Source organism: Mizuhopecten yessoensis, unplaced genomic scaffold (genome assembly GCF_002113885.1).
Source record: "Mizuhopecten yessoensis strain PY_sf001 unplaced genomic scaffold, ASM211388v2 scaffold2671, whole genome shotgun sequence".
Classification (NCBI taxonomy): domain Eukaryota; kingdom Metazoa; phylum Mollusca; class Bivalvia; order Pectinida; family Pectinidae; genus Mizuhopecten; species Mizuhopecten yessoensis.
In genome coordinates this window covers 1417074-1439642 of record NW_018404662.1, presented here as the reverse complement: position 1 = coordinate 1439642, position 22569 = coordinate 1417074, and the positions used below count along the sequence as shown (strand labels likewise).

The window sequence follows — 22569 nt, the reverse complement described above, 5'->3', positions numbered from 1 at the left end:
TATCTATGTGAGGATGCTCACAATCTCTTGTCTCTAGTTTCACATGAAAACGTTATGGCGTTGAGGGAAGATGATGACATTTTCCTGAAATTTCAAGTTAACGAGTCTCCATAATTAAGTAATTTTTCGTGAAACTGGTGATGGGGAATGGTAACGCTCACAAAATCAAGTGAAAATGTTTGCTTTAAAGTATACGTCTCTGACCGTTGTCAGACTTTTTATAGACAACACCACAATAGATGAGTGGCAAAACTACATAACATTTTGTTTGTCTGTGCTCAATAAGTGCTACAATATTTCATATTTTGTCATACATGTACGTAGCCTCATCGCCTGGTTCAAGTTCAAGTTCTTAATTACTTTGAGTCGTTCGACCAATCAGTTACAAAGTAACAAAATTTGTGATATTAACTGTGCAAAATACAAAATAGCATTACACAACATTACACACATTACAACACAATTACAAGTGAAACTATGCCTATTTATGATAATTAGGTTCCTCTCGAATTTGCAAATTTTATATGTTTCCCTAATTTCTTTTGTAGTTTTCACACTCAATAATCCTTTCAATTTAAATAAGCTAATTGGCTTTTTAATATAATAAGTTTTCAATTGCTCGCAAATCAGAATGACATGGTCTTTAACATCATACACACTCGACGATTCAATGTTTTGATATCGCCTTTTTCTAATTTTAAGTTATGAGTAGATATTTCTTTTGATTTCTTTCAGATATTCTTTTTGTATGGGTTTACACAGGTCGTTTTGTAGATCAAAATGATCGTAAATATATCTATAAAAAAGATCTTTTGAGAATTTTTCATTTTTTTCTGCACATTCATCTCTAAAAATATCAATAAACCTTTCTTTCTTTAATTAATTAATCTTGTTGTCGTTTATATAATATTTCCAAATAGGTCAATCCCAGCCTCTGATATATACTTTCCACTGTGTAACTTGCTAAAGGCGCTAAGTGGTACTAATTGGTCAGCTGTAAAAGGTCAATTATCTTTTTCATTGAACCATGTAATTATATGCGTTCATAGGTACACTAGCCCGGAACCGCTTGACTGATTTTTGACACCTTTATAATTACCACACACAGAGAGGGCACTCCGTTAACAAACTTACTATAGACAGAGACATATTGTAATATATACGTCTCTGCTATAGACAACAAGGAATCACACTCTATTTTCTCAGGAACTCAGTCACATGATGACAATATAGTTATCTTCATAATATATTTTTTTAATGATTACTGAAAAATATCATCATTTTCAATAATCTCATATGAAAAGTTTGTTACGTATTAGGGTTAGTATTCAACCTTGCTCGCTGGTAACAGAACTCATGATAGATTATTTGAAAAAAAAATAGATTAGTTTTAAAACAAATCATCTACGTGAGAAGTTAAATATCCTAATAAGGGACATTTTTTTTATTAAATTAGGAATTCCAAGTTAAATATTAGTTAACCTTGGTTAAGGCACTGTTGTGAAATGAAATTGTGCCTGGGGCTGTCATTTCCTGATCGAGGGACAGCCACAGTATCTTACCTGTAGGTTTTTACCATGAACTGATTTACCGTACCTGTATACAGCTGTACGTGATGAATAGACAATGAACTGGATTAATTGACATGGACTAAATTGCCTTGAAATCACAGAATGTGAACTTGATCAGGTACAGCACATCAGAATCCAAAGTGACCACAGGTGAATGGTCAATGCATTATCACTGCCTAGATTCTCAGGTATATAGATATCATATTGAAAGAAATGTATCTGTCAGCGGGTGGTCATGTTGCCCTAACAACCTTTATAACGGACACTAAAGTGGTGTATACCTTAAACAAGGGACTGGTCATTACCACATGGCCAGCGGTATGCCTGTTATTTAATTACCCCTAAGGCCTAGCTGCTGGTGTGGGGAACACACAGTAGGCCCATGGGAGGAGGGCTGTTACGTCCATGTATATGTAAACCGGCATTTTTGTAGGTTTTTTCCTTCAGACTATTATGATAGTTGGAATAATTTTCACGTAATGCGGTTTATAATGATTTTTTTTACAATTCGTTTCGACAAATATATATTCCGTAAAATTTTCGACCGAACGTTTCACAAACGCTTTTTAAATGGAAAGATGTAGACGCAAGTACTACGGAAACGATACGGAAGTGCTACGGAAACGCTACGCAAATGCTACGGAAATGCTACGGTAATGGTACGGAAGTACTACGGAAATGCTACGCAAATGGTACGCTGAAAGTGGAACAGCGAACGTGTACGGGTCTGTACCTTATTATACTCAATTGTGTTTCCATGTTGTCGCTGTGAGGGAGAAACGCGTCTGCTTTATGAAAAAAACACACACTCGCAGTGACCTTGAATTGACGTATTAAGGAAAACCTAGCTTATGGTAGCAGAGCATAAACGACGCTGCAAGTCATAACATTATCTTGTTGTTCGTGGGTTAACGTCCTCACTACTGCTAGTCACAATAATATGAGGACCAGTGTAAGGGGAAAATCTATTGGATAAGTTGAAAATCTTCGTGGAAGACACAAAAGAAAACACCTGATTCTGCAGGGGCCCCACTTCAGTAACCTTTTATTATACGTATGCAGTGGGATAAAGCAATTTACTACATTTGTACCAGTGAAATATTGACCAATCAAAACACTGATTACAAACTACCATGGGAAAAATAACCAATGACCCATCTGGTGAAAGCATGGTTAGCTTAACGGTACTCAGGCCTCGACAAAATCCGTTCGAGACATTGACCCATTCTTCTGACCAGAAGAATAATCTGTTACCTATCATGGGGGAATTATTCTCGTTTACTTTCATTTTCAGGAAAGCCGATAGACTATACATTTCAGCACTTCTAACTATTTGATCGCAGAAACCTCATGTCGAATGATACAAAGTCGGGCTAAGCGAGTGACAGAAAGTACATGTATAAGAGAACCAGGGTCATAACGATAACTTACATAGGTGGTGTTGATATTTGTATCATCAGGATAAGTGGTGACAAAACAACTCTGCATTTTCCCCACATCCCATCATTTTAGATTCGGCTCTTATCAACAACGGAAGTGATCCGAGTTGATCTAACGGAAGTTTTTTTAAATAATTAAATTATGATAGTTATTTGGCATACTTTATTCAAAATATGAACTTAAGTGCCTACTTAATAAAAAAAAGTTTTTATATTGTATTATTTTCTTCAATGTCGCTTAGGGTTGTTTAGACATACTAGTGGTAAACATATCCAGGTCAGGTATTGTCGGCTTGATCTGTCGTTTTGCGTTCCGGGATAGGTTTCCATAATAACCAGAATATCTAACAGTATCTTCAGTAATACCAATATATTTCACTCGTGTGGCTAATGTTTTGTCTGAATTGGCTTCGTCGATGTCCGCTTAAACAGAAGTGCAGGTAGGGTCACATTAGTCGCCTCTTACGATCATGCAGTAGGATACAGCAGGTCTATTCTTTACCATTACCTGATTGGCACATTATATTGACAACGACACACTCCACTTTCTTATAGCTACACTGTAATAGTTAATGGTAAACTCGTATTCAGTAAAGTGTGACAGGGCAGAATACTGTCCTGGGTGCCTTCGGTATGGTATTTCATCGATATAGCACTATAAATTTGGCGTTAGATCCGCCCTTCACAAGGAGGTAATTACCCTAACATTCCCTGTTTCCATCACACATGCGCGCATACACAACACAGACGGAGGCATGTCATTAAATGACCTTAGCTGTTAAACAAAATAAAACAAAGTGACATATCTCAATCAGCCTCGTGCTCACTATATACCTACATATGACGCTTTACTCTATGAAATACCAAAGTTTACCTGAAGGACGCATATCTTTTGAATACAACTGTATTGATAGTTGATGGTTGTATTTTCACATTTATGTTCTCCATCCTAAATTCTCAAATGCACATAGTCAAAATTCATAAAAGTATTATTATTTCTAGTTCAACTTAAATTATTATTTGTTTTTTTAACAGCTACATTTATTTTCAAAAGGAATATTTTGTATTGTGTTGTAATATTATAGCACGAGTTAGATAATAAGCTTTACTTTAAATTACATTGAAAGTTGTTTATGGTGAATCCGTTTTGAATATTTATATATACTTAACAAAACTTGCCTCGTATGTCGACGGTTTTCATCTGAAATTGACATAAAGAATATGTCAAATACGGGCGTTAGAATAAAGTCACAAAGGCAAATGTCTATTTTTGAAACGGCATTGCAACTATGTAGCTTTGTTATTGTGCATACTGTATTACTTCCTATTGTCCTAATTAATACACCAGTGTAAAGTTTGCTGACATAGAACGACCCGACATCCGTGTTATTGACTGAAAGTATAGGGTACCAACATATTGCCGCACTCATGAAACAATTCCTGTCCTTTGAAAAAAATAGTCAGATCTTTTATGGCAGATACGAAACGTGATATGGATTCTAACATGTAGGTTTTTATTGGTTTTTTTTCATCTTTCATGTTTGTGGAGTTACATTCCTTTTTTGTATTTGTTTTATTTTCAAAATTCTTTTACATTCCTTTTTTGTATTTGTTTCATTTTCAAAATTCTTTTTTATACAATGCAAAGTACATTTGTAATAGCTGAAAATCTCACACACACTAATCTCGCTTCCACTTTCACACAAACAATTATTGATTGTCATTTTAATACATTTTTCAAATGTTTACATTTACATTGCATTTGTATAAAGAAAGCAGAAAAGGACAGGTTAATAAAAAGAAAAATAGACAGAGGATGAAAATAAAGACCCAGAGAGAGAGAGACATGTCAGGCAATCAGTAGTAAATATCTATATATTTTGTGACGTAACCCCCCTGCCCTTGACCTCAGGTATTGACGGAAGTCTAGACTGCGTTATATGTCAGTTGTCCGTCCATGGTCATTAGTGGTTGATCAATCAAAGTCCGTAACTCTGTAATGTGAGAAGTAGTACCGCTGTCACCATATGTGCGTGACGACTAATAAACTAAACTATACCTATCTTGTAAAATGGCTATTGACCCAGCCTCAAATAGCATGTGTTAATTTATGAGACTAGTGCAATGAGCCAAAAGCTCGATTTGACAGGCCGTCACTAAAGTTTTACCAAGGCCTTACTGTTCTTGAGGTTCGAAAAATGTGTTACGAGCCCAGATTTGTAAGCGATTCCGGTAACTTACTTAAATGAAAACCATGAATCATTAAATACAAATATGTACATTTATTGTGTGCCAACTATTTACATAGAATATGAAGTCTTGGTCTTGATCCTGATCCATAGGTTCCGTAATCGGAGATATTGCCAAAAGGTGATATCCAAGTTCGTAGTCTCCACAAAGGTGGGTTCCGTAATAGTTAAGACGTATCGATCCTCGAGATGTGTCTTCTCCGTTTGGGCATGCGCGCAACTGGCGGTTAATCAGCTACTCCCCGACAGTGCCTGGGAGAGAACGTGTGCCAACATTAGGCGGTGATAACCATTGGTTACTCCCTTTGATAAAATCTAATCCACTGGTCGAGTTTAAAGTCTATAACAACACGTACTCTTCTAATTGCTAACGAAATATGAAAGAATTTGATTATAGGCTGACTATCCAAAATAGGAGGGGAAAACTTAACGTTGAAAGTAAGCTCGAAGTAAAATTCCTCTAGGAGTACTAAAAGCGGAAATTTGGTTAGGCAACACAATGACATAATATGACGATAAATCCCTATCTCCTGGTCGGGTAATATTCCAACAACAACAGAATAATCCCGTCACCAATAGCACAAAAAAACTTGATCACTAGTAACTAATTAAACTACAAAACTCATTATACCGTCAACACTTTGGTTGTACCGACTTTCCAATACCACTGCGCATGCAACACAATAGAAATCCAGTCACTTCATAAATCCTTCATAACTAACACTGTGCAATAACCTTGTTAATCCTGTATGAATACAACTCAATACTAATACACAGTGATTACATAAACGCCTTATGATTGAAACACAATATCCAATCATTTTTAAAATTGTTATTGTATTTGTCATCTTTACCTGTTGCAATGAATGTTTGTGTAGTATAGTTGTCCTTGATTGCTTTTTTAAGACCATAAAGAGATAAATTTGTTTGATAAATATATTGTTTCCTAATCAAAATAATTGTACTGTCTATTGGTGTTCTTATTCCATCTGGATTATATAGTCCAAAGATAAAAGTCTCCTTCTTGTAAGCAAAAGATATCATGAAAGTATCTAATAAAAACTCAAGTTTTGTCACATAACCTGCACCTTATCACATTCCAATAGGGTATATTCTATTGTTACAATATCAGTTTTACATGAGTTACAATAAGGACTATCAGCTATTCCTGCCTTAAATATGAATGAGTTTGTTGTCAAAATGTGTTGATTGATTCTGTTTTGAAGCCACTGTAATTTTGAATTTTGGCTATATGAAAAGGCGTTTTATATATTTTCCTCCATGTTTCATTATCAAACTCTAAAACGTCATCGCATTTTTTTTCTTCAATTGAATATTGTATTATTTTTATTGAGTAAATAATAAAAAAAAAAAATAATAATACATTTCGTAGGTGAAATAGCACTATAAAGACGGGATCAGATCCGCGCTATTACAAGGAGGCAAATACACCAACATTCCCTATCTCCTTCACACATTCACAAATGCACGATTACACAACATACATGGAGGCAAAATTTTATGTCCTTGGCTGTTAATATTCCGTTAAACAAAATAAAACCAAATCAAACGTTAGCTTAAATACAAGTACTTAGTGGAGTGTTTTATTTAGCATAAGCCATCCTCCTGTTAATGTAGACATTAACACTTTGTAGTTGAAGTGAATTGTTAAAAAACCTGGAGTCCTCTTCATTCCATCAATAATCATAAGCAAAAATAGGGACCACTTTCGTAACATTCCATTTCATTCACACTCTTTATACATACATTTTAAGTGAAATCATTTTAAAATATTGATGTCATTCCTTATCGCCATTTGTATTATAAGTGTCTTGTTGTTAAATAGTGTTTGGTCAGGGTGAGCCTGGAGTGATTGGTTTTGGTTTGGTTTTATTTTGTTTAACGTCCCATTAACAGCCAAGGTCATTTAAAGACGTGCCTCCATGCGTGTTGTGTAAGCGTACATGTGTGTATGTGTGTAGGAGACAGGAAGAGATAGTGATAATTACGATTCATTTGTACATATCCATTACATGTTACATGGAGAAGAAATGCATAGAATTTGTTTTGTATCTTGGGTTTTCTATAGTAAGTCTGAGTCACCACTGGCAGTGATTCAATTGTAAAATATAATTGACACGGAGAACAATATCCAGCTGGATTTCTAGTTATGCTACCAAATCTGCAAGAAAACCACACCATTCGGCAGGTGTCATCACAATATTAACTATGGATTTTTTTCTCGTGTTGGCTGAAAGTCAATGCAATCTGATAGGTATTTTACTGTGAATGGTCCATGACATACTATACACTTCGACTGGTCCTTGTGCCTAAAATACGAATGAAAAAGGCACCAGACAAGTGATATTAATTCATTGGTATACATTTCCTGACAAGGGCAGACAACAACAACTTTATTTTGTAAGAGGAGCCAGTGGTTATCCACCACCCTATGAATAGTCAGCCCATCACACGTAGCTACATCAATTGTGAAAGCCTGTCTTCATAATTAAATTTGATATTTCTATTCCACTTTTCCAGATAGAATTAACCTTTATAATAAAATCTGATAGATCTTACAATCAATTCGTTCCCTGTTGATATATTTTACATTTGTACACTTTTTTTCTTTCTAGTTTGATGTAATCATTTTTAACGTCTATTTTAAAGTGCTGTTAACCCTAAATGACTCGCATTGTCAATGGGCCGTGACACATTACAAAAACAAACGCACCAACGAAGGTTGTGTCTGAAGGCTTTGACAATGTCCGGGAAATGGCACTTTTAATTAAAGGACCAAAATGCTGTAAAACCAGAACAAAATCAGTTAATGATACATGGACTGCTCGCTCCAGTTGTTCAAAGGCTGTTTAGAGTTAACTTTTTGTAAGGGTGAATTTACTATCAATACAACAAATTAAAGATCATCTGACATTAATTCAATGCTATAAATAATTGAGACTAGTAGCAAGATTTGTGTTTTGATGATTGATTTTGTTTTGAACACCGTTTTTCTTATAAGCACAATTTGAATTTTCACTAACCACAGGTCACCAATCTATGATGTGAAAATATATATGTATACGCTCTTTAGGCTAATATTGGCTTGTTCTCTTTGGAAATTACCAAGGGTCTATATTTTCTCTTATTTTTATCAGTTTCGAGTTTGGTTAAGGTTTTGTTGATCTTGTATGAAAAGTTCATTTAGTAGTTTCTGTTCAATCGTATGTGATTAGTCACACAAAATTGATTTTTAAAACAAGATCTGATATGATTTACAACCTATTCGTTCCCTGTTGATATATTTTTACACTTTTTAAACCCTTTTTCTAGTTTGATGTATTCGTTTTTGTGATTACCTATTTTAACGTGTTGTTTGGCCCTAAATGACTCGCATTGTCATTATATGAATAATATGATTTGCTTTTTTGCGGTTAATAACGGCAGGGGAACAGTTATACGGTGTCTAGGGAGATATCGGTGGACGTAAGGTGTATTTAATAAATATGAAATAGATTGGACCCATCATTATTAATACTTAACGCATTCAGTGACACACAAATCTATCCATTGTTTCACACATCTATACATGCATTAGATTGTCTCGTCTTGGATGAAGGTAAATGCAATTTGACAACAGTTTTACTGTAAATGGTTCATGATATGCTATGCATTGAGACCGGTCTTTGTGCCTTGAAAAGGCCTGTCGATGTCCCAGACATACCGTAAAGAAATACGACCCAGTTACTTTTCAGAAGTATCTTAGTTGCATTGGTATACATTTCTTTACAAAGGTGAAAAACAACAAATTTTCTGTTGTAGGAGGGGTCAGCGGTAATTTACCCCCCTATCGAGAGCCTATGCCACATACAGGTACGTCAATTTTGAAGACCTGTCTTTATAGTTAAATTGTATAAATGCTTTTTGTTTTGTTTTCAAAGACCGATATGTAGTTTGGCTTCAACCAATAAGGCTATGACAAACACAATGTCGTAAAGGGCCAGGTCATGGATCGTTGGTTTTCAAAAGCTTGTTTTGTTGGATGAATAGGTCTTTTACGTCCTATCAACAGCCAAATTAATCAAAGGATGTTTCAAAATGACATATAGGTGAAACAGAGTTCTACCACAAACAACCAAATGTGATATGACAACTATCTTTAGATACAATATTTAAACGAAAGCAGCTTTTCACTATTAACGTTTTGTAACCAATTCAGGTGATATACATATGAATATGCCACAATATGTTTTATGATGGTAAACGATTATATGAATGTGAATATGCTTGTTAACATTCATTCCGGTCTCAAAACATGAGATTGGATCCATCATAAATAATCCTTAACGCATTCAATGACACACAAATCTATCCATTGTTTCACACATCTATACATGCATCAGATTGTCTCGTCTTGGAGGAAGGTATAATGGAATTTGACAACTGTTTTACTGTAAACGGTTCATGATATGCTATGCATTGAGACTGGTCTTCGTGCCTTGAAAAGGCCAATCAATGTCCCAGAAATATGGATACCGTAAGAAATACGACCAGTTACTTCTTCAGAAGTATCTTAGTTGCATTGATATACATTTCTTTACAAAGGTGAAAAACAACAAATTTTCTTTTGTAGGAGGGGTCAGCGGTAATTTACCACCCTATCGAGAGCCTATGCCACATACAGGTACGTCAATTTTGAAGACCTGTCTTTATAGTTAAATTGTATATTTTTTTATTTTGCTCGTTTCGAGATAACTGCTTTTTTGTTTTCAGAGACCGATATGTAGTTTGGCTTCAACCAAATAAGCTGTGACAAACACAATGTCGTAAAGGGCCAGGTCATGGATCGTTGGTTTTCAAAAGCTTGTTTTGTTGGATGAATAGGTCTTTTACGTCCTATCAACAGCCAAACTAATCAAAGGATGTTTCAAAATCATATATGGGTGAAACAGAGTTCTACTACAAACAACCCCATGTGATATGACAACTATCTTTAGATATAATATTTAAGCGAAAGCAGCTTTTAACTATTAACTTTATTTAACCAATTTAGTGATATACATATGAATATGCCACAAATATGTTTTATGATGGTAAACGATTATATGAATGTGCATATGTTTGTTACCATTCATTCCGGTCTCAAAACATGAGGCATACATAACTGCATTATGACATCATCGACACACAAAGTAACAGCAACAAACAGGTTCCCGCAGGAACCATTTGCTAGCCAAATGTCATAATAGTGCAGTTGTGACAAAGACCGTGAAATCACAGTTTTAAGGGACCTAAACCAAACAAACTAGAAATTCATCGACTGCGGGCCCCGGTTAATGGTCACATTATACTGACAACGGATAAACCAATTGTTACGATAACCCTAAATGCAAAATGGTGCACAAGGGGGTGGGGGAGGGGGGGGGGCAATATCGTTTATTGACTTTGGTATGTACTGGCTTTGAGACAGAACCCATCACCTGCTCAGTACTAAGGCCAAAAGTGAGGTTGGTTAGTTGTACAGGGTTTAACGTCCTATCAACAACTAAGAGAAAATATAAAAACAATTCTGAATGTGCTATTGAGACGGCAGATCAATTGTGGTTTCTTTAATGTCCCATTAGTAAAAGACACACAATTATTTTGGTTTGGTTTGTATTGTTTAACGAAAGCCCTCAATTCTGCAGGGGAGAGTTTACCAGTGGTAAGAGATTAGTAGCAATAATGAATACAACAGTTTGGTTTGGTTTGGTTCAGTTTTGTTTAACGTCTCATCAACAGCTATGGTCATTTAAGGACGACCTCCCCTGTGTGCAAGATGCATGCGTGTAGTGTATACGTGTGTGTTTTGGGAGGCTGCAATATGTTCGTGTTCGTCTCCTTGAGATAGTGCGGAACTTGTGCCGACTTTATAGTGCTACCTCACTGAAACATACTGCCGAAGACACTCAGCAGGACACCCCATCCGGTCACATTATACTAACAACGAGCAAATCAGTCGTCCCACTCCTAAATTGCTGAGCGTTAAACAGGAGTGGAAACTACAATTTTTACAGACTCTGGTATGTCTAAGCCAGGGGACAGAACCCAAAGCCTTCCTCACAGGGGCGAACGCTTAACTAAAGACAAAAGTGAGGCATTGTCAAGGGAGACATTAGGAAGAAGAACGTGGTTTAGAAAGAAGAGAAAAGATAATATATCAAAGGGCCGGTTTCCAAAACGGCCCCTTCTCTGTTGGTGGTGCATTGCCCATGCCGTTGTGGTCACAAATCTATAAAGTATAAAGATTTAGGTCACCTGGTTTGTTTTTTATGGCTCCTCAAAGTTGTACCTTTCAGAAGCTGTCTAAGTGTTGATAAAATGTGCATGTTATGTAAAATATTAATGAAAATCTAATCAAATGATGGTCGCCGTAAAGAATACATTCATGGCATGATTGTGACAAAAAATCATGTTTCCATCGCGCCATTTGGCTGTTTTATGGAAGAAACAATCTCAAAAATGCCATTTTCGATGATAACATTTTAGACACAAAAACTGTGTTTTTTAGAGAATACACCCTTTTATGGGCGTTGGATGCAAACCAATTTTTATCCTATTAAACAGTACGTAATATGCTATTGATNCAAGGTCACAGTCGAAGTAAAACAACTAGGCCACCGTGGCTGGTTATAAGTAGGGCTAAGTTTTTCGAGTTTCACCGGTACCAGGAACATACTCTTAAGCACGCATACACTACACACATGACCTTAATAGGACGTTAAACAATATAAAACCAAATCAGTTCGGAAGTTAATCATATTACCTCACCAGTTCTTTCGTCGGACTCCAAGAACCAAAATAATTGTCCTTTGGTATAAATGCAGAACACTTACTTTACTATAAGAGTTCGACTTCTATTACTTTGAGTTGTGCCCCATAACAATATTATTTAAGTATAAATAGGGAACACTGACCTTACATTAAGGGCTTGTTATTAGCACTAAGAAGTAATTATTTCTTTCAAAGATAGCCTCCTAAAATAAGTCCAGTCTAGAAACCTTACCGTACCGGAAGAGATCGAAGCTTAAATATTATGATATTAATCCCTTAGTTTGGGCGGAACGCTGTGCTAGGTATCTGCGGCATGGTATTTCAGTGAAATAGCACTATAAAGACGGGATCAGATCCGCGCTATTACAAGGAGGCAAATACACCAACATTCCCTATCTCCTACACACATTCACAAATGCACGATTACACAACATACATGGAGGCAAAATGTTATGTCCTTGGCTGTTAATATTTCGTTAAACAAAGTAAAACCAAATCAAACCTTAGCTTAAATACAAGTACTTAGTGGAGTGCTTTTCTTTAGCATAAGCAACCCTCCTGTTAATGTAGACATTAACACTTTGTAGTTGAAGTGAATTGTTAAAAAACCTGGAGTCCTCTTCATTCCATCAATAATCATAAGCAAAAATAGGGACCACTTTCGTAACATTCCATTTCATTCACACTCTTTATACATACATTTTAAGTGAAATCATTTTAAAATATTGCTGTCATTTCTTATCGCCATTTGTATTATAAGTGTCTTGTTATTAAATAGTGTTTGGTCAGGGTGAGCCTGGAGTGATTGGTTTGGGTTTGGTTTTATTTTGTTTAACGTCCTATAAACAGCCAAGGTAATTAAAAGACGTGCCTCCATGCTTGTTGTGTAAGCGTACATGTGTGTATGTGTGTAGGAGACAGGGAGAGATAGTGATGATTGTGATTCATTTGTACATATCCATTACATGTTACATGGAGAAGAAATGTATAGAATTTGTTTTGTATCTTGGGTTTTCTATAGTAAGTCTGAGTTACCACTGGCAGTGATTCAATTGTAAAAGATAATTGACACGGAGAACAACATCCAGCTGGATTTCTATTTCTAGTTATGCTACCAAATCTGCAAGAAATCCACACCATTCGGTAGGTGTCATCACAATATTAACTATGGAATTTTTTCTCGTGTTGGATGAAAGTCAAAGCAATCTGATAGGTATTTTACTGTGAATGGTTCATGACATACTATACACTTCGACTGGTCCTTGTGCTTAAAAAACTAATGGAAAAGGTACCGGACAAGTGATATTAATTCATTGGTATACATTTCCTGACAAGGGCAGACAACAACAACTTTATTTTGTAGGAGGAGCCAGTGGTTATCCACCACCCCATAGTCAGCTCATCACACGTAGCTACATCAATTGTGAAAGCCTGTCTTCATAATTAAATTTGATATTTCTATTCCACTTTTCAAGACACCTGTTTGTGGTGATTATTTACACTGAATTAACCTTTATAATAAAATCTGATAGATCTTACAATCAATTCGTTCCCTGTTGATATATTTTACATTTGTACACTTTTTTTCTTTCTAGTTTGATGTAATCATTTTTAACGTCTATTTTAAAGTGCTGTTAACCCTAAATGACTCGCATTGTCAATGGGCCGTGAAACATTACAAAAACAAACACACCAACGAAGGTTGTGTCTGAAGGCTTTGACAATGTCCGTGAAATGACACTGTTAATTAAAGGACCAAATTGCTGTAAAACCAGAACAAAATCAGTTAATGGTACATGGACTGCTCGCTCCAGTTGTTCCAAGGCTGTTTAGAGTTAACTTTTTGTAAGGGTCAATTTACTATCAATACAACAAATTAAAGATCATCTGACATTAATTCAATGCTATAAATTAATTGAGACTAGTAGCAAGATTTGTGTTTTGATGATTGATTTTGTTTTGAACACCGTTTTTTCTTATATGCACAATTTGAATTTTCACTAACCACAGGTCAAAGTTGACCAATCTATGATGTGAAAAAACATATGTATACGCTCTTTCGGCTAATAGTGGCTTGTTCTCTTTGGAAATTACCAAGGGTCTATATTTTCTCTTATTTTTATCAGTTTCGAGTTTGAATAAGGTTTTGTTGATCTTGTATGAAAAGTTCATAAAATAGTTTCTGTTCAATCGTATGCGATTAGTCACACTAAATTGATTTTTAAAACAAGATCTGATATGATTTACAACCTATTCGTTCCCTGTTGATATATTTTTACACTTTTTAAACCCTTTTTCTAGTTTGATGTATTCGTTTTTGTGATTACCTATTTTAACGTGTTGTTTGGCCCTAAATGACTCGCATTGTCATTTATGAATTATATGATTTGCTTTTTTTGCGGTTAATAACGTCAGGGGAACAGTTATACGGTGTCTAGGGAGATATCGCTGGACGTAAAGGTGTATTTAATAAATATGAAATAGATTGGATCCATCATTATTAATACTTAACGTATTCGGTCACACAGAAATCTATCCATTGTTTCACACATCTATACATGCATCAGATTGTCTCGTCTTGGAGGAAGGTAAATGCAATTTAACAACTGTTTTACTGTAAATGGATCATGATATGCTATGCATTGAGACTGGTCTTCGTGCCTTGAAAAGGCCTATCAATGTCCCAGACATACCGTAAGAAATACGACCCAGTTACTTTTTTAGAAGTATCTTAGTTGCATTGGTATACATTTCTTTTCATAGGTGAAAAACAACAAATTTTCTTTTGTAGGAGGGGTCAGCGGTAAATTACCACCCTATCGAGAGCCTATGCCACATACAGGTACGTCAATTTTGAAGACCTGTCTTTATAGTTAAATTGTATATTTTTTTATTTTGCTCGTTTCAAGATAACTGCTTTTTTGTTTTCAAAGACCGATATGTAGTTTGGCTTCAACCAATTAAGTTGTGACAAACACAATGTCGTAAAGGGCCAGGTCATGGATCGTTGGTTTTCAAAAGCTTGTTTTGTTGGATGAATAGGTCTTTTACGTCCTATCAACAGCCAAACTAATCAAAGGATGTTTCAAAATCATATATAGGTGAAACAGAGTTCTACCACAAACAACCAAATATGATATGACAACTATCTTTAGATATAATATTTAAACGGGTGGGGGGTGGGGGGGAGGACATACCGTTTATTGACTTTGGTATGTACTGGCTTTAGGTCAGAACCCATCGCCTGCTCAATACTAAGGCCAAAAGTGAGGTTAGTTAGTTGTACAGGGTTTAACGTCCTATCAACAACTAAGGTCATTTAGGACGTGTCTCCATGTGTATTGTTCATTTGTGTAGTGTATGCGTACATTGCAAAGCAATGCACTAGGAATGAGAAAGTAGTAGCAGGAAGTACGGAGAAAATATAAAAAACAATTCTGAATGTGCTATTGAGACGGCAGATCAATTGTGGTTTCTTTAATTTCCCATTAGTAAAAGACAGACGATTATTTTGGTTTGGTTTGTATTGTTTAACGAAAGCCCTCAATTCTGCAGGGGAGAGTTTACCAGTGGTTAGAGATTATTAGCAATAATGAATACAACAGTTTGGTTTGGTTTGGTTTAGTTTTGTTTCNCACGTTCTATCAACAGCTATGGTCATTTAAGGACGGCCTCTGCAATATGCATGCGTGTAGTGTATACGTGTGTGTTTTTGGAGACTGCAATATGTTCGTGTTCATCTCCTTGAGATAGTGCGGAACTGATGCCGACTTTATAATGCTACCTCACTGAAACATACTTCCGAAGACACTCAGCAGGACACCACATCCGGTCACATTATACTAACGACGAGCAAATCAGTCGTCCCACTCCTAAATCGCTGAGCGTTAAACAGGAGTGGAAACTACAATTGTTACAGACACTGGTATGTCTCAGCCAGGGGACAGAACCCAAAGCCTTCATCACAGGGCCGGGGCGAACGCTCAACTAAAGCCAAAAGTGAGGTATTGTCAAGGGAGACATTAGGAAGAAGAACGTGGTTTAGAAAGAAGAGAAAAGATAATATCTCAAATGTAGTCGCCTCTTACGATCATGCAATTAGGTACAATTATTGCGCCCTACCTGCAAGGACAGTATCTGATATCATTTTACTCCTACATATTGAGACAAGTAAAATTGATTTGTTGTGATGATTAATTTTGCTTTTAACAATTTAGTTTCTTATTCGCACCAATTTCACAATTTTTTCAGCTACCACAGATTATTCGATACAGTTTCTGTGCAATTAATATATGACTATTTACACTCTATTGAATTTTACAATAACATATGATATATTGTGCAGCCAATTTGTTCGATATTGATGTATTTCTTTAATCTTTTACATATTTGAAGCTATTAAATTTTATTTGATGAGTTTATTTTCGTGAATGTCTCTTTTTACAGTGTTGTTAGCCCTTAATGACTCCCTCTCTCGATGGGCCATTAAACAATACAAACAACTAAACGAAACAAAATATGGGTTATAGTTAACTTTGATATGAAAAATATCATGTATTTATAAGTATTCTTCTGAAACACATTGGCTTTTTCTCTTTGGAAATTGACAGGGGCCTATATTTTCTCTTCAGTTCTTGCTCTATCAGTTTCGAGTTTGAGTTGGGTTTTTTTTCACATTTCGTTGTTCTCCTGTTTGTTGTTTTATTATCTGAGTTATATGTTATGCTAGTTGCAGGGTATACCGTCAGTGTAAAGGTTACACGGTGTCTAGGGAGACCTCACTGAACGTAAAACGTTTTTAATAAATAGGAGTTAGATTAGTTTTATTATTAAAACAGTATTTAACGCATTCACATATTAAATCAATGATTTGATATATTTATCATTCCATATTCAACGTCGCTTTTTCAACCTACAACATCATGCCGAATAAACAGATCACATTTATAACATAAAACAGGATTTGTGCTACATGATTACGTTATGCACATTTATGTTCCGTGATAGGCACTCACTATGGACAGGCGTATCCGCAGCACACAACCTCATCAACAGTAGTCGTTCAACAGCCACAGACCACCAACATGGTGATGGTAAGTGTTACAATAACACATCAGCTTCCGGTATCACCAAAGTTTTGAGTTAGCCCAAAATTGTGTTCGGGAACCATTCTCTTTGTCAGGTGTTTTTGAGATCAGGTTTGTGTCTATTACGACCAGTCTCATCGTGTGGGTGATTTTAAAGTTCAAGCTTTATTTTGTTTTGGGTTATTTCAAGAGACTCAGTAAGAATCTCCCCGCTCATATTTTGCCATTGTTATTACCCAATTTGCAATACAAATTACGGTTTTACGTACATTTGCGTATATCCATCTTCCTTTCTCTGTTTGTTTCTCCCGATAACTTGTAGTGTTCCAAAAGGTCGCTATGACCAATAAAGACAAATACAAAAAATGAAGATTCAGGGCAATATAAAGGATATACATGTATATCAATCTCTCCTTTCTCATTTATGCTCGTTCGAATGTGATAGAAGAGGGGAAGACACGGGAAAATGTATGATCGAAATGTTCAATATATTCTCACAGAGGGCGATATTTTGTCAGGGCAATACATAAGGGTGAATAAGTCATGCTTATTTCTCGTTCTAGCCCGAGATTACCGTCCTATGAGACATCAGAGAGGATCCCTATAACTTAATAATAATAATAAGTGTAAAATCTTTACGGATGCCCTAAGGACGTCTTCAATTGAGGAAACCTGTGATAGATAATGAATTGAAAAGTTTTTTCTATGAAAAAGCCTTTCTTTTTTAGCTTTATCCAGGAAGGAAACCTGATACACAAACTAGTTTCAACTTCCACATGACTACCTTAGATGGAGGTTAATCTGAATGGATTCTTTTTTATATTTGTACAATTCATTTATAGTTAATCTGTTCAGCACTATATCAACTTAGTTATACATGTAAGGTTTATACCGAGGACGAAATCATTGGAGTTTACCACGGGTTTACATGCATATTAATTTATGCTTGTATATTCCATTTAAAGGCCATCCCCAGATAACTACACCATGGAAAGTTGTCCAGGGTTGATAGTAATTTATACTCGTATATACCTTGTAGAGAACTCGGCCTAATGACTACATGGTCTGGTCTGTCATCGGATGTCTATTCTGTCTCTGGCCTGTTGGATTATGTGCCATCGCTGCATCTCAAGATGTGAGTAATGTTTCTATACAATCTTCGGCACAAAGCTATTTTATATTATACGGTGTCTTACTAAATTATGTAGAAAATGTTTCTTTACTTCATATTTCTAGATTATATATCAATGCTGACCTGTTAATAGATTTGCATAGCTGAGGTTAAACACTTTTTTTTATTACTATATGCATGTATCAAAGTTGAAACACTTAATTAAACACGATACTAGCTAAATGTAAATTAATGTGTACCTGAACGAAAATACAAATGAATCTATTATCAGTATATATGATGTCGAAAGCCGCATAAAAATTGATCAAACCTATGCCGAGATATTGACGTGTAAAATGTACAATTTCCTTCAACTACTTAATAGTATAATCGTAACTCGCGTAGAACGGGACCTTATCGGCTGTGTAGTCACAAGTACAGCGACTGTAGCAGCCATAGGCGTCAGATTGCGAATTAAGAATCAATTTATGCTGAAGATGACATTATGTATATTATATATCCAGGCATATCAAATTTGTCAAAACGTTCCGACACATATTGGTTTAATTGAAACCAGACTGACGACTCTGGAGAGGGTAACACAGACTGGTAGCAATGCATGTCCAGTTTCTGAGCACTGATGGGAAATTAAAGAAAACATGAATTTGAGGGAAATTAAACAGCAATACTCTCATTGTTATTGATAAAAAAAGCTGTGTTGTGTTTAATTTCCAGTTTCTGTGCCGGCTTATTTATATTTAGAAGTTAAATACACTGGTACCGCTACGGTAAAAAAACGGAAATGTATCAGTGAAAAATGTTACAATATTACATCATCTGCTATGTTTTTTTAAATGGCAATAAAATGTATAGCATATCTTACATATTACCGTATTATTACAAATTGACGACATTTCAAATCAAAAGCAAATACCGACAAACAGTTAAACATTTAATTTCATACAATGTATGCGATGCTAAATTATATTTATCTCGAAAACATAATTGAATGATGAGATTCAAAATGAAAAAACAATACTCCATATGTTATTATACACAAGTTATAATAAGCATCTTGGTTCAATAATGAAACTCATCTCGATCCACTACCTTCGCCTACTTAGGTGTGAAATGTTTGTACAGGTAAATAACACTAAGCTCACAAGTGTCCAGTGCTGGCAGCAGGAGGCCCAAGATACACCTTTATACATGTGTCTAGGTATGACATCAAAGGGATGTCTGCAGGTGGGAAAGGGGGTACCTTCAGTTAGTATGCAGATTATGTGTCTTCCAATTTTCTATTTAACAACAATGTCCTCATGCTAGATAACGGAAAAAATGAAAAAATGACCAATTTCAAGGAAATAGGTAGAAAAAAACCTCGTAAGCACTGTCAGGGAAACACGTGATATGCTAACCATAAACAGTACAACCATCACCCGACAGATAGAAGTCAAGAACAAATAATGCTGGACCATGTTATGTACATTATATCCGATGTTGGTTCAATGAAAAATTACGAATAAATGTAAGACTTAATCGGACTAAATTTAATGAACTATATCAGACAATTATGTCACAACCAGTACATACTTATTCGCAATGTTTCAACTTTTTATAACTGGGGGCAAACTAGTCGGGTTTCTGCTCATTTTGAGTATAAATATGTGTACCGTTTGTTTTGTCAATTTCAACCGCTTATCTCCCGCATATTATAAAGAAAGGTGTGGGGTGATCTATGTTAATTTGACTCAATTTTTATCGATTGTTTTTTTTTTTTTTTTTTTTTTTTTTTTTTTTGTAGATAGGGGTTCGTTATATTCTCTAGAGATGAATTGTATAATAAAAAGTATAATATTACACAGTGACTAGATAAACGAATAATATACAGTCACGGATTCATTTAGATAGCATCCGCATGTGTGTTCGGACACCAGCATACAGCACATCGTTTGCCTCCTAAGTAGGAACTGATTTCATCATTAAAATTGTAAAAAAAACACATTTATATGTATGAAGCAGTTTACATATTACCTACACAAGTAAGTGACGACGGAATATATCATATATCGCACTGACGATCGAACCCTCCCTGTATATTCCTATATGGCTGTATGACAGTGTTAAATTTGTGACGTCACAGATATGGGCTACCCATTTCGAGGCGATCGCCGCTGAACCAAAGGTGTATTTTTCCGATAAATCGCAATATCTCGGTAACGGAGTCAACTACGACGTTCGCACTTGTTTAGCTTTTTATTGTGTAATATGAAGTATTCCAGTAGCTTGATATAGCAAAGCGTTCCAGGTACACTTTAACCCCGCTTTACCGGTCGAGCTCCACGACGGAAGTACGGGAAATGTAGGAAACTAAATTAAATGTACAAATGGATGCATACGTTCATACCTTTTAATTTATTCTGCTCACACATACAAATACCCCTGAACATCCATTTTGAGATTACATAGAAATATATTAACAGCATAGCATTTGTTTTTAGATTGTGTCGACCTTCAGTCAATTCGGGAAATTTTCCATAATAAAGCTACATGTCTAAAATATATTTTAGAAAAAATTGCTATAGTAACTCTGTGTTAAACTATCTGAAAGCTGTTAGTCTGTTTATAATAAAATATGTGTCACTAGAGTAAAATTTAATATTCAAGTTGACGTCTGTCTTTGATCTTCACGTTTGGATGATGGGTTTGTTTTGCATTTGTTAATCTTGGATGCCGGTTTCCGAACAATGCAGCAATTATTTACCAATACGTTATGACACGAATGCCAAAATGTTTCTTTAATACTGATATACTGCTGTTGTTTTTTAACAGTCCCGCAGTAAAGCTGATAATGGAAACATAGAAGGAGCCAAAGCCAGCTCGCGATGGGCATTGCAACTCAACGCACTTAACGCCTTCCTCGGTGCTGTACTAATCACTGTCTTAATTGTCCTGTATACGATGGCCGGGAAGCAAGTATCGGCTGAACTTAATGGACACTGACAATGCATAATGTTGAAAGCGGCATATGTTTTACTGTGTGTCCAGATACATAAACAACAGCTATCAGTCGACAATAAAGATGCCGAAACATATGACGAAGAACTTATGAGATGAAAACTTACTATATAGACTGGCTTACTTGTTGTAATGTCTGTTCTCCAAATTAAACATTTTTGTGGTTTTCGCTGAAACACTTTCCATTAATATATATATCGGTTTCAAATAACCCGAGACCCATAAAATAAATAAGGATTCATACCAGCTTTTAATTCCTTTCTGCATGATTACAACTTTATTGATCATCTAGGAATTGCATCTTATAAAATAAAATGTTCCCGCTCCTTGTATTTAATCTTCTTTTAAACCATTTTCTACTGAAGAAATAAAAAAACATTGTTAAACGTAAAGTTTGTATTTTGAAGATCATGAAATAAGCATAGCAATAGCTTTACAGACTATTTTCTGTTTCTTTTTATTTTGTAGTTTTACGTATTCTTCGAATGGCTTATATGTATTGCATGTGTTTTGTTACTCTTTTATTTAGAGAAAAAAAATCAATACGTCCTTTTGCGTAATCTGGCGAGAATGGGATGCAACTTTATCATCTGTTTCTAGGGGAAATAAAAGAATCAGAATATAAACGTATACAAAATTGTTATTTTTATTTCTTTATTCCCGCCAGGTTTGATAAAAAATATATACATTCTGTGTGAAAAAAGTCTATGACATGAAATGTGATACTTCGTTCAGAGATTATCATACTATACATCACCACCCATAAAAACCAATGGATTGTGCATTAATGTCGAAATCAACAACAATTTACTTTCTCACACCGCGTGCCTATTTACAACTAGTAACAGACAGAAACAGTTTAATTTTATTTGACATCCTTACCTGTCAAACCTCGGTGACTGTAACAAAATTTGCTATTCGACCTGGTGTTTCAGGATGGAAAAAGAATTGAGACTATGTATTGATATAGCTACAATCTCAGTTACATCAAAATATTACAATGTGCTCTTTTTATTTTATTTTTTAACTAATATCTTTATACATTTACTTAGATATATTGTCAAATTTATGTTAGGAACTTATTTTTCTATCATTCTTTATGTGCCCTGACGGATGCACAAAGAGGATTTAATTCTTAATTTGGGAGGAAACCAGAGTATCCAGAATTGTAAATGTATGATGCACAACTAATTGTGAATTCGTTTTTACCAATCATCTATGATACAAAATATTCTACAAATTGGAGACCGGGGCAAGTTCTGCCATCCTGGATATTTTTGT

The 22569-nt window shown here is 35.3% G+C and overlaps 1 protein-coding gene across 3 annotated transcripts in view; it reads left to right on the top strand.

Moving 5' to 3' along the window:
- Positions 1-21925, top strand: part of LOC110446304 (tumor suppressor candidate 5 homolog) — a 27242-nt gene extending 5317 nt beyond the window's left edge. Inside the window, exons 3-7 of one of the 3 annotated variants that reach the window (XM_021491381.1) lie at positions 9082-9132; positions 9893-9943; positions 17080-17165; positions 18199-18294; positions 21103-21925. In XM_021491381.1, the coding sequence (XP_021347056.1) occupies positions 9082-9132; positions 9893-9943; positions 17080-17165; positions 18199-18294; positions 21103-21273 (455 nt within the window). In that variant the 3' untranslated portion in view covers positions 21274-21925. Of the gene's footprint in view, positions 1-9081; positions 9133-9892; positions 9944-14863; positions 14915-17079; positions 17166-18198; positions 18295-21102 lie in introns of all 3 variants that reach the window. The other 2 variants (XM_021491382.1, XM_021491383.1) reach the window with 2 other exon arrangements.
- The last annotated feature ends 644 nt before the right edge of the window (positions 21926-22569 follow it).